Below are 19,042 nucleotides of genomic sequence, written 5' to 3' on the forward strand. Positions count from 1 at the left end.
GTTTCCTGAGTCGTCTGATTTCCACCAAATCGAGTTATTATGGGAAGATTTAGATTCGAAGATCCGAATTTCGTGACCTTCACCGGCAGCTGAACTGTGGCAGAAATTAGAAAGTGTATGGACATCGATACAACAAGAAACTTTAAATAAACTGGTGGAAAAGATGCCACGATTCATAGAAATGATTATAAAAGTGAATGGTGTTTTTTTTTTTTTTTAATGAAAATATAGTTTGTGGTTTTTGAGATTTTTGGTTTTTTTTCCAAATTTTAGCCATCGTTATTGATTGCATTCTAACTTCTCGGCTCTTTTTGAATGGTTTGAGTGTTTAAATGGAAAACATTCACGGAATCCTAGAGTATTCAATGAAAAAATCACTTTCCGTTAATTGTATCCAAACTTTTGGCCAGTAAAATTCTGTCGACTTTATTTTGCTGAAAGTAATTAGGTTCTTTATTATTATATATCACAAACTTTATTTGATGGTCTCCCAACAAGTTGATTAAGTGTTGATTCATTCGCAACATCGAAACATTTAATAATTTATTTACGTGGAAACGTAGTCAGATTAAGAAATTCTCATCTTCTAAGTTTTAGCAATCCACATCAAACCAGTACATTGGAAATCTAATTTTTGGGGCCGCTACCCACTGGAACAATTCATTTCGGTTTTGTTACTTCTAGCTTCATTCAAAAGTTCACGTATTTTATGTTTCATTTACTATAGACAAAGTTTCCTTAGTTGAAGTTCAAATGTGGATGCTCGTTACATGCAAAGCTAGTCGATAGGTGTGGCTAACATGTACTCAGCTGTAACGTTAGGTGTATGTTTTTAAGGTAAACATAAGTTTTCACTTTACAGTTAACGTTTCGTTAATTTCGCTTGTTTGTACCTTTACAAGTAGATTTAAATGGTCGAAACTGTGTCATTCTAATAAACGGAAATTGCTCTGATGCTGTCGATAGTGCTATAGTCATTCATTAATAGTTCAGTTAATTGATAGATTTACTCTCGGACTTATCTTTACAAAACTAATCGATATGCAATTTTCTATTTGTGGATCTATTATAAACTTGTTAGAATCTTAAAAATACTTCGAGCTTCAAGAGGTGGGACGGTCAAATAAATATTAGTTTCTTTTAACGAAATCCTGCTGCGAAGTGCAAATAAACTGTTGGGAATTCCAATCATGTTAAGCTGAAAAATTTAACTTTTTAATCCTTGATAAGCCCGTACAACACTAATATGGTAGAGTGGAAACGCTATATTTAAAAATCACACTTGCCATAAAATCTGACAAGTGTGTCTTGTTCAGAATATTATTCCCTACAAGATCTTTATTTACATTGTTTCTCTAAGCCCAATAATAACTCTGCTAGATCGACCTTAAGAAGTCGACAAATTTTCAAATTGATGTTCGTGAAACTGCAATTATTTCCACATTGAACTTACCATTCCACTAATTTCTGATATCTCTTCGTTGAATCCAAACATCAAAAAACCCATCCTGTAAAGTGAATTTACATAATTACGTACGTTTATCATTAACTTATGAAGATAATTAGATGACGTAAGAATGATGTCATTTATCATTGTATTTTTTGGTGAGGAATCTATTTCATATTAAGCTATGTATTTTCAATTGCATTATATCTAGTCGGTGTTTTTGCCACTGCGAGCAAAATTTATTAAGTATCGTCTTAATCGCTTATAATGTTCGTTTCAAGTTCCTTTTCAACATTTTTAAATGACCAACTATCATAAAATAAAAATATTTCTACTTAAGATTTCAATGGTAATTCTAATAAATGCACAAATAACATTTTCTTCGCTTCTCCTGTTCTAAGGTTTGTTCACTCATCTAAAGTATTCTTCGGTGCATACATTAGGAATAATGTTTAATTAAAAAACAATTCGGAATATACACTCAATCTGGGGTCATTGGTTATATTATCATGCCACCTTGAACCAGCATGTTATCGTTTTGCAAGTTCCTGTTTGAGCCATTTTATTGTTATTTATTTATTTATTATCTCGCATAAACTATTTCTTTTCACTACAAATTTTGCAGTCGTTACGAGTTATGATCCGAAACTGTAATATTTTAGGGATCCAACATGCTGTCGGTGGGTTGGCTTCCAAACCTGAGAGGGATTTGTTGATGCAGGACTTTATGACAGTGGAAACGACTAATTTTCCTTCCGAAGGCTCCAATCACACGCCAGCTCATCACTATTCAGATTTTAAATATAAGAATTATGCTCCCATAGCTTTTAGGTATTTTAGAGATTTGTTTGGAATTCAACCTGATGATTTTCTGGTGAGTCAGTTATTGTTTGCTTCAAAGCATTAAAAAAAAATCTAATGATTAAAACTATTTATGAGAACGTACAATAAACACAACTTCCCCCAAAAGTTGATAACTTTGAACAACATTTAGTAATGTGGAAATACAATTTTGAAACAACTGATTCTTCTGATAAAGTGATTTGCAGTGGCAATGTGTTGGTCTGTGAGAATAGAACTTACGTAAATGATTTTACGACGTATTCAGATTTGTATTGTTTGATTTGAAATACAACCCACTTTTACATACCTATTTACAAAAACCTATCGCTTTGGAGATTATCTATGTATGAATAAGCTATACCTGCATACCGGCTGTTTTATAAAAACCGAGCGAAGCTTAATATTTAGTCATTTATGAATGGATTTTGAGGAGCCAAAAACGAAATAAAATGATACGTTTCAGACGAAATAACGTCACAGCTGGTTTTTTTAACTCCTTCGGCTCAGGGTATTAACTTTAGAATTTTAAATAGATCCCCATATTTTCTTGACATTTTTTTTACAGAAAGTAGTTTTCTGAATTTTATGAGTATGACAAGTGAATGTTAAAACTATTTTAAATTACAAAATTTAATAGTTTTATTTCTATGAGTATACTAATACATTGTCTTGAATGTTGGAAACGGCTTTCAAAAAGATCTATAGCGTCATAAGTTGTCTTCTAAATGTTCAAATTTATTACAATTAGGTTCTTCTCTATTAGAAAAATGGGTAGAATAACGGCATACTGCTTCACCAAAGTTCCTATTGCTTTGGAAACATGCTTGTAGCATACCTGTAAATCCACTGTTATGTTTAAATATTTTCAACTGAAATTCACGTTTGATCGTTATCACCAATAATAACAATAATAATTATTTTTATCGTCCTAAAGAACTAATTTGCAATGATCAGATTTGAAGCATAACTGCTCACAGAAAATTATAACGAAGAATGATATGATTCCAATGGTTGCGGGCGGTTTTAATTTGTCCTAATGGGCTTCACTTGTCCATGGCCCAGGCATCTTTGCACAGGATAATGCAATGGGATAACATGCGATAAAATGCAGATGACCACAGGATAACTCAGATGGCTACATAGCGCGTATAGTTCAAATGTTCAATTTTTTTTAGTTAAAAGTTGTTTTAATATTCATTTGTTGTACTTCATCAAATTCAGAAAAATACTTTCTATCAATAAATGCAGAAAATGCAGAGGTCTGTTTAAAGTTATGAAGTTGACCTTTAAAGCAGAATAAGGTCCGATTTAAAAAATCAACTTTAATATTACTTAGTGGTCTGAACAATATCATTTTATTCGATTTTTAGTTCATCAAAATCTGTTCATAAATAACTGAGTTATAGGTACATCTATTTTTTTATTAAAAAGCCGCTATAGTGTAATAATTATTTACTCTACAGACGTTGCTTACTCCACATATAAAGCTTTAAAAATTATTTTACATAATTTTTCTAATGATATATTGGGTCTATTAAAGAGTGATTATATTTACCTTGTATCTTGAAGAAATAAAATTTTACCTTCACGTGACAAAATTAATCTAACGTATTTTCCATTTTAATTGTTAAATATTTAAGTTTACTTGGCAAACAACATCAAATTCTATATATCCTTGTGACCTGCACCTATCATGTTATAAATGTGTTTATGATCAAAGCGTATCTTCTGGATCATAGTTTTATCCTTTATTGCAGATGTCAATGTGTGATTCACCTTTAAGAGAATTATCAAATCCAGGTGCTAGTGGTTCTATATTTTATTTGACTAGCGATGATGAGTTTATAGTAAAGACTGTTCAACATAAAGAAGGAGAATTTCTTCAAAAACTTTTACCTGGTAACATTTCATTCATTCCTCGTTGAGAATGTAATGCTCTAAAGGTGTTTTGTTTCAATTTTTTTCAGGTTATTATATGAATCTTAATCAAAACCCTAGGACTCTGTTACCAAAGTTTTTTGGTTTGTATTGTTATCAATGCAATAGTAAAAATGTGAGGCTGGTTATAATGAATAACTTGTTACCTAGTAATGTAGTTATGCATCAAAAATATGACCTTAAAGGAAGCACATATAAACGGAAGGTGAGTTAATTGGGCTGAAATTAAACAATTCCCAAACGGCATCTATATTTTACATATTTTTAAATAACCAAATTAAAATAATTGAAAGATGAACGGTAATTTTAGGCTTCGAAAGCCGAAAGACAGAAAAGGTCGCCCACATACAAAGATCTAGATTTCATGGAACATCATGCAGAGGGAGTACTAATGGAATCGGATACCTATAATGCCTTAATGAAGACTATACAACGAGATTGTAGGGTGTTAGAAAGTTTTAAAATTATGGACTACAGTTTACTACTGGCTATTCACAATTTAGATCAAGCCCAAAAAGAAAAAATTGTGAGTTATAAATGATTTAGAGACTTGATCGTTAGTAAATTTAGGTCAATTGGAAAATCACCGAGGAGTAATAATTGTTAATAATTTCGAAGATGCAAACATATTTCAAGATTTTTAAAAACATTTTTATAGTGTATGATTCAATAATTGAATATAGCCGAACCGAAATTATTTACTAGTTAGCACTATCCAAGAAAATTCATTGGTCAATATATCCTTAAAAGTGTACTGCCCTGGTGGTAAATCCTAAATGCAATCCAAAACTTTCAAGACGTTAAACATAAATTTTAAAAATTTATGAGCCCATTCAACAAAAATACTTACTCTAAACGTCATAATTCATTGTAATTTATAACATATTAACTATTTTTCTTAGGAAAAAAAATCTCATACTAATCTCCAACACATACCGCAAGACGGAGACGTTGGCGGACCGAGTAGTTTGTTTTTGCAAGAGGAGCGTGACCGGGAAAGAGAAGACAGAATAGGAGCAGCTGCTTTAAATAGAAGTCGATCTATTAACAGGCAGCGATTAGTTGCACATTCCACTGCGATGGAGAGTATACAGGCTGAATCCGAACCCATAGATGAAGACGATGATACACCGTAAGTATTAAATCCCTGACTATCAGGAAAAAAAAAATCGTTAACATTTAAATTTAATTATAATTTAACTTCTAGACCAGGTGGAATACCAGCGAGAAACGACAAAGGAGAACGGTTGCTTTTATTCATTGGTATTATCGATATATTGCAGAGTTATAGGTTAAAGAAAAAGCTAGAGCATACCTGGAAATCTATGATCCATGACGGGGTAAGTAGCACTAGCCCCAGACATAGACCCAATTTTGAAATAAAAAATAGTTGTAGTATTACATTTTATTCTGAATATAAGTTACTTTATGTGAGTCGTATTGATTTAATATTCTTCCACTCAATAATTTAATATTCTATATCCTTCACATAACGTATCCTTATAATCCCTGATAAAACAAATATTTATTATTTAGAGTTAATAAAATACCATAATAACAATTCTACGTCGGTGTTTTAGGATACCGTTTCGGTTCACAGACCCAGTTTTTATGCTCATCGTTTTCAAAAGTTTATGGCAGAGAAGGTGTTTAAGAAGATTCCCTCGCGTAAGTACTTTTTAATATATTCCTATAATACTTATAACATGACCCAATACTGTGCAGCGGGTGTATTAATTGTATTGAGTACCTACCTAATTAAATGTTTGGAGGAAATGTTAAGTTTTACGTTGTACGTGGAAACTTAATGATTTACAAATATCTGAGTTATTCCAATCTAGAAGAATAAACTAATTCTGTAGTTATAATTGTTTAAGTTATTTCTTGTCAGAGATAATTTACAAGTTTTAGTTTTAAAATTTATACTTCTATGAAAGCGTTATAAATTTTGTTCACTAACGTAACAATTGTCATAATGTTCCTCCGTAGATAAATCTTTATATTGGGTATGTAATATTTATACTTTCGATACCGTCAAATCGATACTGACATAATATCTGAAAGTATTTGATTTTGATATAACAACAATATGTTGTTCAATTAGAAATCAAAACATTAAAACATTTATTAAAAATAATTAAAATTAGAATATCTGCCGGTTTTACTTCAATGCGGTGAAAATATAAACGCGCTTACAATGTTTGTATATCGGCAATGAATCCTTTGCTGAAGGTTTATTAATATAGACTTTGGCACAAGAATAAAATAGTTGCGAGTATAAGAGTTTGGACACTAAACTTCCCATATGTATGTTGAATATAGAATATCTATATTATTCCTTTTAATATATCGAACAGTTAAATGTGGATGTATGTATGATACATATGTATCTACAAGCTGTCCCAAAAATAAATCGCCATATGTTAACCATATATTCTACGTCAAAAAATCACTCTTGTTTACTATATAGACTATAGTCCAAAGATGTTTCGTTAGAAATATACAGAGTGTTGAAATAAAATTTTAAAGACTAAAAAAAAGCTCAATTATTTTCAAAATTGTTTTAAATATTTTAATATATTTTGAGTGACGTCGATAGAATTGTAAGCCGAGTATTTTGCAATGCAGAATAATTTTTCAGCACTATCAGTGTATAGCGCAACGCCACTGAGTATTTCTTAAGAAAACAAAACACATCACTGATTGTTCTGTAAATAAATTATTTCGCTTAATTTCTTGCGTCATTTTGAAAGAACTAGCTCCCTTAACATTTTAGCGTACGATGCTCCGTGTTTGAGAAAAAAAAATATATTATTATGCACCGTATTATGCTATAAAGAAAGTATTCTCGTAACGAATTATTTTACGGTCTAGAAAACTTAAAATCAATGTTAAAATAAGCATTAAATTTTAAATAAATAATAAAGCCAAAAGGTCTACAAAAATGACTCAAAATAGTTTCCATTTATTGTAGTACAAGCTTCCGAAACTCCTAATTGTCCAGTCAACTACTTTAAATTATCGTAAATTTTGCCTTATGATAAGCATTGCGGCATCAATTCTAAGTATCAAATTTCCTTTGCGTTACAACTTGGGCGAAATAAGTCGCCGGATCTTCACTTCAAGTCTTTATTTTACTTTGCGTGCAAATAGAATAATTCACCAAAAATGTCAGATCGTAGGGATTAGACATCGCCAGCCGCATAGTTAACCGCGTCATCACAACTTGGCTGAATCACCCAATGAATAATATACGACAAATAAACAACCATCACCAATAATTAATAAATAACATTTGCTATTTATTTCATAGCGGAACAACAGCTGTTTTATGTAGCCCCATAAATAAAAATCTATACATGAAAGATTTGATGAGCAAGGTGATCATGCAATAGGTCACCTCGAATAATCATGGATAATTCGCATCAAGCCAATCACGTATATTTATCTCATGTTGCGGGAGCTCCGTCCGTTTGGAAAATCATATTTTGTTTCATGTTTAGTGGAACATCATCAAGATGATTGTTTAATTCGTTATGTAAAAACAACAAATGGATGTTGGCATTTAAACGTTTGGGAAGAACACGCGGCCCAATTAACTCGTTGTTGACAATACCGTCCCATAAATTTGTCGAAAACTTGTGATATGGTTTTAAACAAAAAAGTTTCTTGCAACAGGGGTGCAAAACCTAATAGTTAAAAAAATATACGTTAAAGTCGACAACCGAAAAGTTATGAAAAGTTTAAAATAAAAAAAAAGTGTGGAAAAAACGTACTTAACAGATGTTGATTGTTTGACGTATAAAAAAAAGTTAAAATCATTCAACAATAGCATTGTTAAAAACAATTTGAGACTAAATTAATAACTAGTAATACAACTTACGAGGTAACGTCGCACTGAACCATGAAAACCTGACTCGTTATAAGGTTGCTGAAGTTTACTTTGTAGGTGAAGCGATAAAGCATTGGATCGTCAGTAAACAGATATCGGACCAAAAAAAACCATGTAAAAATGCATATTCGGTTTATGCGGCTACTTAGGGAGGTATCAAAATGAAATAAAAATCATGTGACGTTGCCAATTCTGAAAAGATTTTTTTATGTTTTCAGCGAAAATAGTTGTATTTACGATCTCTTTTGTAAGGATTTTTTTGTTTAAAATAATGTTCTTAATCTTTGGTTCAATTTACGAAAGTTATTTCTTTAACATTTTCTACACCTATTTGATTTTGTAATCTTTGAACGGTCACTTCAGTTATGCATCTCGTTGAAATAAGTAGTATTTCCGGATTTTGAACGCTTTGTTATATTAAATTATTGCTATACTTTATTTATTGTTAGTATACATTTTGAATAAAATTGTCTTGAAAATTAAGTAAAGATATTAGCTTAAAACTTAATATTTCCTCCATTGTCACCACATTTTTATGTCATAGTTAGATTCGATGTTACTAAATGTCGTAACAGCCGCGCATATTTAACCCTGTTTACCTCTTTTTTAATATAAAAACATATTTGCGTTATGTGTAAGCTATAAAAATTTTCATTTAAGTAATAATGGGAATAATAAATACTTAAAATTAATTTTATTATTTATTGATATTGATTCATTGATGGTACTAATAGGGATTCTCTATGTTCCTGGTAAAACAGAAATCAATGTGTGCCTTGACTTCGGATGCATCCGGTGTTGCCAAACCAATCCTATTATTTTAATTTCGATGATAAAACCAAAATGTACACCTTCTTCTCTAACACCAGTATGTGGTTATATGGATCCACTGTTTTGTCCTTTTTCCTTAGTGTAGTGAGTTTTCCTCAGAAAGATACAATGAACACCCAAGAACATAACTCATCGTTAATTAGTGGTTGCTAATATAGATTTGAGTTCAAAAGGATATTTTTTGATTTAGAATAATAAATGAATAGCGGATTTGTATACACACTGCAAATGCAGAATATTTAGCAGTCGAAATGTAAAAGAAAAAAATACGAAGTGGCATTAATGCAGCATGACACATAGTATTTCCAAAACAAAGCTGAGAAATAATTAACTTTTTTGCCGACGGGTGTTAAAACGAAGAAGATTTTATATTATTCTGGCGCCACGGGGGTAATATTTTCGACTGAATTATGAAGGTGGTAAAAATTTTATTTGTAGTTAAAATTAACTTGTACAAGTTATATTGCAGATTCATTAAACTTCGCACCATTACTGATGCCGATGACGTGCATTGAGTTTTGTTTTGGCTGGAGCATACTACATGTTTCTGTAAAGTCTATCCCCCCTCCCCGGATTTAAAAATGTCAACCCGTTTTGGTGTTACACAAAACCCGAAAGCAACTTAATAGAATTTGAAAACAATACCGAGGTTGTAGTCTGCATATAATCTGCATAAGAGAATGTTGGACACTAGTTTTTACAACAAGAACCGCTATGAGATTTGCGATTATTTAAACTATAAGCTAAACGATGCGCTTTCAGGTGAAATAGTTTTATAACTCATGGAGTGCTTTTACCTTCATCTGTGACTACTATTTATTTCTACATCAAAATATGGTTATCAAGTGCATTACAGAAAATTATAAATCAGAAGGATACAGATTAGGTTAGTTTAGATTAGTTACACTTGCAGATTTTTTTACTTTTGGACACCCGAACTCACAAATAGTGGACAAGTATAATTATAGTGGATTAATTCCTAGTGGTGCACTTGGGCCTGCGTGACATACCGTCAATTGACAATATGTTTTATTTGAGAATTTTTAAGGCTCACTGTAGCTCCAACATTAAATGGAGAGAATATAAACTACCCAAAAAGGCGGTAGTCTCACAGTTATAAACATTATGTTGAAATAGTAGTATTGTAGGTACTCATATTCTTGACTAAATTTGAATACAAATTGGCTGTTAGCCTGTTCTCTACTTGTGTGCATATTTAATCCTGACCTTTAAGCGATAGTAATTGTGTTGTTGGGTAGATCTCTGATTTTTGTGTGTGTTTTTAATGCTTCGTTGTAGTGGACATGCCTGAAATTAAGGGCAATCATCGTAAATTCCGCACCCTGGTAACGAGCTACATAGGTAAAGTTTATTCACACATTGTTATATTGTTTTGTTCAGTTTTCGCACAATTAATTTTTTGTTCTTTTACTTGAGTTGTTTTAACAGATATTTCTGAAACATCCGTTTCGCTATAGTGACTGGTTTAATAGTAGATAATTAATCAAAAACTCATTTTATTTAAAGTAAAATTTCAATTTAAACTGTCTGAATACGTTTTAAGGTTAAATAATCTAAACTGCTTGCAGTAATACAAAATCCAAAAGCAATTTTTTTTCAGAAAATACCTGTCAACTCTCAGGTAATTGAAGCATTTGCTTTGTGCGGCACTGGCGTGACTAATTTTTTTTTACTGCTTGAGTTGAGCAAAGAATTAAAATGTTTACGTTTAATTTTATTGCGTTTTTAACTATTTCAAGTGGTTCCACGAGTACTCTTGCCACATTTTTTCTTACATATTCTTTGCATTTAATTTAGAACTTGTTTTAACAAATAAATCTGCCAGCGACATAAGGTAATAAACTGTATATAGATATATGTTCATGTTTGAGCAACTCTATAATTTCCTCTAAGGCTAATCTGTGTTTAAGACTGCGCCTCGGATTTTACTTTGATGGTAATAGAAGTGTGTGGCCTTAACTCAAGTTCAGTTTGGATTTTATATGCTCCTTTTACGGAAATTATAGATTAGTAGTGCATTTAAAACTTGCTGTATATTTTCATTTGTTACCCAATGCTGCTTTTTAATGTGTTCTAAACTAAACTTTGACTTTTTGTTGGATTGCCGTTTTGATTACTTAGTTCTTTTAAAAATTGAAGGTATTTTAATGGAAGTGTTCTTGTTGCAGCCCTGAAGCATTCCCCATCGAAACGAAAATCGCTATCTAAACCACTGAGACATGAGGAGTTAATTGACAATAGTAAGTAGACATTTCTAGTTTTGTGAGATTTGTGTCTCTAATTATCATTCTGTTAAGGTTAGGCTACTTGATAGATTTAATGATTTTTCTTTTGATATCGAAAAATTTTGGGGACTTTAATAACCTGTTGGCAATCCGTGAAATAATGCTGTAAGTAAATGGGTTGCATGTTATCGGTCACGGTGGGAATATGTTGGCTTGCAGGAAAACATTCACACCCAATTCTGGTTTTATAGTTCGTTAGAAAGGCTATTAAATCCGAATAAATCTTGCCGTTTTGATAACATTTTAAGAATAAGGAATACTTCCTTCGTCCCAAAATAAAGTATACATTTTTGCAGATGCGAAAATTATTGACATTATTTAGAAGAGGCTGTTTTGTTTATTTATTATTTATTTACAAACCAAATTTTATAGAACAACAAAACCTAAGCAATTTGTATAGGTTATAATTATTTTAATGACAGTTCAGAATTTCTCTATAGTTAATCCAATTTTGGGTGCACTTGCTCTTAACACAGAAGTTGATTTTTTACCATGGAAATTGAGTTGTTGCCTAAAATAAAAATCAAATTAATGGAACAAAATAAGTTTGATTAAAGATGAAAGGAATGGTGTTTCGGAAATTTTGCTAAAATATGCGAACAAGTCGAATGAACTTCAACGCGATATTATAAATAAAGTTGCGAGGGCATTTGACATTACGACTCTAACCATATCAAAAACATGGCAAAAAGCAAAACAGCAATATTGTGATGGCAAAATCTCTGTAAATGTTTCATATGGTCGAAAACGTAAAGATTTCGGGGAAAACTTGGAAAAAATCAAAACTGTTTTTTCCTTTTGAATAAACAGAGTTCTTTTCGCACTTTAGCAGGCAGTAAAGATACAAAGATCAACTTTATTCTAAAGATTTAAAGAGGGAAATGATTTCAACCGTATTTCATCGATAGTCCAACTTTTGGTGACTAAACAAAATAAGTTTACCTGCTTAGAATGTGGCATTGGCAAAAGGGGAAAAAATTACTTATTGTACGTTACAGCGTTCTAGAATCAGTAAAAATTATAATTTGATGAATAGTTAATGACCTGGTTGAACAGTGATATGGAAATAACATTGTCAGGTTCGAGAGAAAACAAATATCGTCAAAACAAGGAATACTCACGAAGATTAAAATCAGGATTCTGACGAAAAAGTACAACGGCAGCTATAAGCGCATCCAAATCTCTCTCGAACAAAAATATGAAACGGCAAAGAAACAGTAGCCGGGTTTCTTTATTTGAAAAATAGGTTAAATGGTGCCATATTCGCCGAGTCAATAGTTGATTGTACATTTTAAGTTAGAACTTATTTTTAAAACTAAATAATGGAAGCTACACTACATTAAATACAGTCGTAAGTGAACGACTTATTTTTCTGGTTTTGAGTATTTTCTAACTTCTAAATTTGGTAAAATCTATTTAATGTCGAAAACATCTCACACCTATATATATTTTTACCCCAATTTCAAAATAAAAAAATATATATGTATGTTTCCCTTGCAAACCGACGATTCGCATGTCCTTATAGTATATGGAATACAATAATTTTAATATGCAAACATTGTAGAACTAATCATACTTCACGATTGCATAGCTAATTCTGAAGGACATACGGTTATTAACCAATTTAATGGGGCTAAGGCTGGTGAGTTTTCAGATACCTGCGACCAACTCACTATTTTTTTCCATGTATATGTGGCCCTTTCTTAGATGTACCATAGTATAATACTTTGCTACAAACGTTAAACTAAAATACCTTCTTTATTTCTTTTCATGCTGCTTGATTGGATTGCCTTCCGACACAATTTAATTCCCTTTAGTGAGTCCTACGGAAGCAGTGCCAAGCACTAAAAGTGCCCCACCCGCATACCAACCTCCTTCTACCTCGACTCCCACTACTGCGCCAATATCTCCGGCGTATACATCCTCTTCGACTCCGATAACGTCTCCCCCAACAATATTCCCTGCCGTTTTGGTGGGTCCCAAGCAGAAGGTGCCTCCTCCGGTGCCTCCAAGGGGAACGCCGAAAGTTAAAAGATCCGATCTGAACGGAAAAGGTGTGAAGCATTGTTCATCGCTGCCCCGTGCTATTGATTCTCGGCTTTTTAATTTCCCTGTAGCATCTTCTTTGGTATTATTGTCGCATGCTGAAGACTTTAGAAAGGACAGTAGGGTATCGAGCATTAAAAAAGGCTATGTTAGTAAAGTTGTTGCTAGATTTGAGACTTTAGAACATTTGAAGTCCGAACACCCTAAACAGTGTTTACAATATAAAAATTTAAGTACTTTTAGTAAGACTCCGAGTAAGTTCGAGCAGTATGTTTGAACTTGTGTTATAAAATGGGAAATTAAACTGGCAACAGCTTCGTTATTTTGCAACTTATCCTGATTTGCACCTTTTGATTTTATTATTTTTGCTTCTCTATTAGGGCGTTATTCCCATGGCCGTCGTAGCAGTTTTCGCTTTAATTCTTGCAGAGTTGCTTAACCCAGACATAAAAATTGTTATGTGGCATGCTTAACTAAGAGCATTATTATTAACAGGTCATTGAAGTCATCAGGACATTTGAACAAATAATTTTAATACAATACTCTATTTGATAGGAAACACTTTGACGTGATGAAGTTTTAAATCAAATTCAAAATCAAGTATCTGGTAAAGCAGTGATTTGAGTTCTGTGTTCCTTGAAGCACCAGATATAAATATTACGAATATTATGTATAGAGCCCATTTGTCATCAATAGTTTAGAAACTTTAAGGATTTCAAGGTGAGGTAAATTACTTTCATGATCCTAATTTGGGTGATAAATTCAGATTTTGAAACAGTGTTGTCAAATTTAATTGAATTTTCAAAACATTGAGAAAAAAAAACAAAATCGAAGAGAAACGTTTTTAAAATCAACAGTTAATTACCTGTCGTATGAAATTCTGTATTGGACATATTTATATGATGGATCTAATCGGCAGTAACTCAATACAATTTACTTTTAGCGAAAATTATGAAACGGTTGGTCTTCATAAGAGTCACTTTCAGCGCCGTTGGTATTATCATTATCTCAAAAATTCCAATATGATCTAGTGATATTAGTCCCACGAATATATTTTTCTGTTTATTGAAGACCCTGTTTTATCATACTAATATGTCATAAGATGAACCACTGTTAGCCATAAAGAGAAAACCGTGCCCAATCAGAACCTTCAAGAAGCGCTGAATTTAAATCATTGGTTCTTGAGATATTAGATGTTGACTATACTCTGAAGCCCCATTTTCGTTTCACCTGTGCAGTATTGTAGTTTAAAAAGCTTATATAGAATTTAAATTAAACGTTCCGTAATAGAATGTTAGTTCTGATTATTTCACTGCTAGAACTGCTAATGATTAGAAGTTCTGTAGCAATTCCCTTCTATTAAAAGTTTTTTTTACAAATTTTCCTCCCAGGAATGTACTCAACTTTTATAGCTCAGCTTCTAGTATGATTTTAGAATTTGCAGCATACAGTATGTACAACACGTATTTAGGCATTTAAACTATTGTTTTTGCATAAACATTTGAATCCTTGCCACCGGTATATTTGTAATTAATTCGAGTAGACGTATACTTATAATATTGTTACGTGTGTGTTTGTGTGTTGTCCTACCCTGTCCTTAGTGGCTAGACTGTAGAGCTGCGCTTGTATGTACAGGTATAGCACCCAGCTGCTGCAGCACGCCACCTCCGACATATTCGGAAGGATATGATCGTAGCGACGCTGGATCCATCGTAGGGTCGGTGTCGGGCCATGTATCTTCGACGAGGGGTCCCAAACATCATGGTGGACACCACCATCATCATGTGAACCTCAGAAATTATAGGGACGATTCTGTTAGGTAAGCAGGACACTCTAAATAATTCTAACCTGATTTGACCTAATTCATTAAAACAAGAGCAGTTAAAAAAATTATATAATAATAGAGATTTTGCATAAGTATTATTGATTTTAAAAGAAATATGAACATTATGTTTTCAGTTAAAGTAAAGCATGATGAAATTTATTTCTTTTTATTTTGCTGCAGAAAGAAATGTTTTTGTTTAAAGATATTTACGGATATCATATTTATTGCTCAGTCCTATTATACAGGGTGTTTGGTAAACGATTTGACAAAAGTTTTTGGGTAATAAGGGAAGTTATTTAGAACCGATTTAAAGTAATTTGTCTCGATGCAAAACCTCACGGTTCCCGAAATATGATTTTATTTGTGATTTTCCACGAACTACGCAAAGTTTCACATTTAGGCTTCAACTATATTTATTCTGTAACGTGAATGTATGCTTTTTCTAAATAGGCCATAAAAATTAAAGTCCAGGCATAATAAAGATAAAAAAGAAGTAATAAGTTATAAGGATATGAAAGAATGGAGGAGTTTAAATTATTAGAAGTAAAATTTGATTCCAACTGAAAATCGTACAAATTTTCAAACTCGGCCAAAAACTTGTATATTTTGTGCCTAATCTACGAATAATGGTGTCACATGTTACAAAATGTTAATTAAACTTAATAAATTCGGCATCATTAAGGAAAAAAACAATAAAAATTACCAAATAATATTTAAACATTTATTAAAGATTTTGCTCAATTCGAGAATCACCGTTGCGTACAGAAATGTTACACTTTACTCAAATTTCCAAAGTAGTTACAAAAAGAAGTTTTACTTCTCTCATTGTTTGAAATGCAGCATTTACTTTTCTTCGTAAGTGTTCTTGAAATTTAATTACTTAATTGTAAACTAATGTTTTGACACGTTCCTAAACGTAGAAATCTAAAAAAGTTAAGTTTTCAGTTAGTTTAAGCTGATATGATATGATTCTCAATTTATACGCTAAAAATTGCATAAAACATTTTGCAGTATAACTGACATCAAACTGGAATCCAGAGCCGAAACCAAGTCATCTCTTAGCGTAGAATCTTCCGGGGGCAGTTCGACGGCAGGTGGTCATTCGTCATCTGGAGGTCACTCATCTCGAACTGGTTTAACTTGGACGCCACCCACTTCGGTTGAGGGATCTACACCCACCTGCACCGAAGGTACACGTTCATTTACCGAATCGTCAAGTAGCGGGGATATGGGTGAGTACCGGTAGCTTTTAGGCCATTGCTTTGAACGGGGCTTGTTTTTAATGTTTTTGTCAAATGAGCGGTAATCGAAATATGGTTGAAGTTATCTTCTTTAATATAAATATTGAAGTATTTTGATAGTTGATACCACGATAATAGATATGAACGATTTCATGGTGCCGCGATGTTTAATTTTGATAGTAAAAGTTCAAAATGGCTGTAAGTCTGATCAATTCCTCGGCTTTGCTTCAACGTTTGTATGCAAATTAGCTCGCAATTAAAGTGAACAACCTGAAAAAAGTCTATAAAACTGATTTTTCTGATATTACAATGGTCTAGAATGATAATTTTTGATACCCAAAATTCTTTCTATTTGAAATCGTCCTGTTGTATTTAATTCCTATGAACAAAATTGTATAAAAATATCAACCACATTCGATACTGTAATCATTTTACTGTTTGTCGTATTTATGCTTTTGTTATTGGCAATCTGCAGCATTTTAGGACACGTATTCGTAAGGCTTTTTGGTATTTAATGTCTACTGCGTAGTTGAGTTCTAGTCCATTTGGCATAATTTAAAATTATAAAAATTACTTATAGGTTGTCCGACCACACCATTAAGACCTGGATCAACTTCTTCTTCTGGGAAACATCACAAAAAAGCAGTGGATCACGCAATTAATAGTCTCACCTCCGAAATGGTAAGTCCGAAGCATTAAGTCAGGTGTGTGATAATTCAAAAAAATGTTTAAACCATTTACATGATCAAAACTAAATGTGTTTCAGGATGTCTAAACGTGATTTTTCGGTAAAAAATGTTTTTTATTTTTATTTTACTTTGAGTCGTATGTGGTTTAATCAACATAAAAAGCGCACCATCACCTATTTTGTAATTTTTTTCACCAATCATTTGTTATTACACTTTGATTGGTTTCGATTATAAATTTTTCGTTAAAATGACTAATTCAGTTTTGGTAAAGCAATTAATTTATCAATTACATGACAAAGTTTTGACTATCAATTTTTTCCTTATTTAAATGAACAGAAGGATATATTCACCTTCGCAAATGCTTTTTTACTATATCGCATGTTTAGTTGAACGTGCGGATATTCCGATATTTTTATAGCTTTTGAAGGTCGCTGTAGACAGTATAAGATCCATGGTGTTGTTCTTTTAATTGCATGCTTTTTTGTCTTAGCCGTCTTTGCATCTTTTGTGTAGAAATTTATTTTTAACATTTTTTACCAATCTTCTAAAGTAAAATTTTTGCATCGATCTTACGTTGGTTGTGCTTTATACAGAAAATGAGAGAAAATGTCAAATCCCTTATTTTCGTGGCATTTTATTTATCGTTTGGAAATACCTCAATATTAATCTGTAATAATTTCCATTTGATCTAAATATTAACTAGAGCTATAATTCAAATGTAAATTTAAAATGGTACCGTCGTTCACCAGTACCATTTTAAAGGTTGAGTGTAAGTTCCTATCCGGAAAAGTCCAATGCAAGTGTATAAAAAATATCACATTTTAATTTGGTACCCGTATTTAGTTGAACCTTTGTTAGTTAATTACTCATATTATCCATTATGAAACTGAGATAAATCAGATTATTAGAAATAATACTGCCTAGGTTAGAATTTAGTTATTTATGATATAGTTCTATAATATTTTACATCCAGGTTTAGTTCTAAGTTACAACTATATATACAGTACCTTTCTCGTTGCTATGCACATGGAGTTTTGTGGGTGAAAGCAAAAGGCAATTAGGCGATTGATCGGCTAGCATCGTTTGACTCGTAAGCAATACATTTTAATTCGACTGGGACTGTAGTTCTACGTGATGTTGGAGGACGCAAATTACGTGCATATATGCATATTTGGATGCGTTCCTCGAGGATAAATTTCATGATGAATTTTAATGTAGTTGTACGTCTCGAAATACTAAGTAAAAATTGTATTTTTAAAACACATCAATTGCGAAAACAAGCTGGCATGATCCGTCCTCAGTTTAAGGCGTCCTTTTTTTACCTAATAAACATTTTCAGGACACCCGGCCTGTCGTTCTGGCGCTCAGGTACTGTGGGATTCGCCAGAACAATTACCAACTAAAAAACCTCGTATTTTCCGTCCAACCTGCTCTGACTTGGAACCGTCCCTGAGAAATAAATCTTCGGAGTCGATGCGGTGTGAGTTTAGTGTGGTCTGTCCGTATTTCCATTCCTAATGTAAGAAACGTTCTTTCTTTTCTTTGTTTTTGACCATCTCAGAATGGCATCACTGCAGTGATCCTATTTTGTTTTATTTTCGAGCATTTTGTTGATCTAGGATTCTGATGTTAGGACGTTCACACATTAATTGCTAAATGAATCATTAGGACGAACAGCGATTAAACCTAAAAGCTTTGACACGCAACTAATGTCAAAGTTCTATATATGCAACTACTTCTACAGAACGTAAAATACACATTCAGCGTTTTTGGTCATCAATTCCTTTGATCGAGGGATATTTCTCACTCGATAAGTTTTTGTCTTTTTGTTTAGAACTTGGGGCACTGAAAGATCCAGTGTTTCCTGGTGTCGGTGACTTCCCAAACACTGCATTTCGGACTCGATTTTCCTATTCGGTGCGTGAAGTATTTGAAGTTTGCTAAATCTAAGACGTGATCGCTGAGCGATTAAGTGAGATGAAAA

General features: G+C 32.4%; 1 protein-coding gene across 14 annotated transcripts in view; it reads left to right on the top strand.

Moving 5' to 3' along the window:
* PIP5K59B (Phosphatidylinositol 4-phosphate 5-kinase 59B) overlaps positions 1-19,042 on the top strand; it is a 48,876-nt gene that overhangs the window by 12,376 nt on the left and 17,458 nt on the right. For 9 of the 14 annotated variants that reach the window (XM_066283332.1, XM_066283333.1, XM_066283335.1 and 6 more), the window contains 13 exons: positions 2,110-2,321; positions 4,048-4,189; positions 4,258-4,433; positions 4,539-4,754; positions 5,131-5,360; positions 5,436-5,568; positions 5,809-5,896; positions 10,251-10,313; positions 11,141-11,212; positions 13,075-13,311; positions 14,939-15,122; positions 16,140-16,360; positions 16,950-17,050. In XM_066283332.1, coding sequence (XP_066139429.1) covers positions 2,110-2,321; positions 4,048-4,189; positions 4,258-4,433; positions 4,539-4,754; positions 5,131-5,360; positions 5,436-5,568; positions 5,809-5,896; positions 10,251-10,313; positions 11,141-11,212; positions 13,075-13,311; positions 14,939-15,122; positions 16,140-16,360; positions 16,950-17,050 — 2,075 coding nt within the window. Of the gene's footprint in view, positions 1-2,109; positions 2,531-4,047; positions 4,190-4,257; positions 4,434-4,538; positions 4,755-5,130; positions 5,361-5,435; positions 5,569-5,808; positions 5,897-10,250; positions 10,314-11,140; positions 11,213-13,074; positions 13,312-14,938; positions 15,123-16,139; positions 16,361-16,949; positions 17,051-19,042 lie in introns of those variants that run through there. The other 5 variants (XM_066283337.1, XM_066283344.1, XM_066283338.1 and 2 more) reach the window with 5 other exon arrangements.

Source organism: Euwallacea fornicatus, chromosome 6 (assembly GCF_040115645.1).
Source record: "Euwallacea fornicatus isolate EFF26 chromosome 6, ASM4011564v1, whole genome shotgun sequence".
Taxonomy (NCBI): domain Eukaryota; kingdom Metazoa; phylum Arthropoda; class Insecta; order Coleoptera; family Curculionidae; genus Euwallacea; species Euwallacea fornicatus.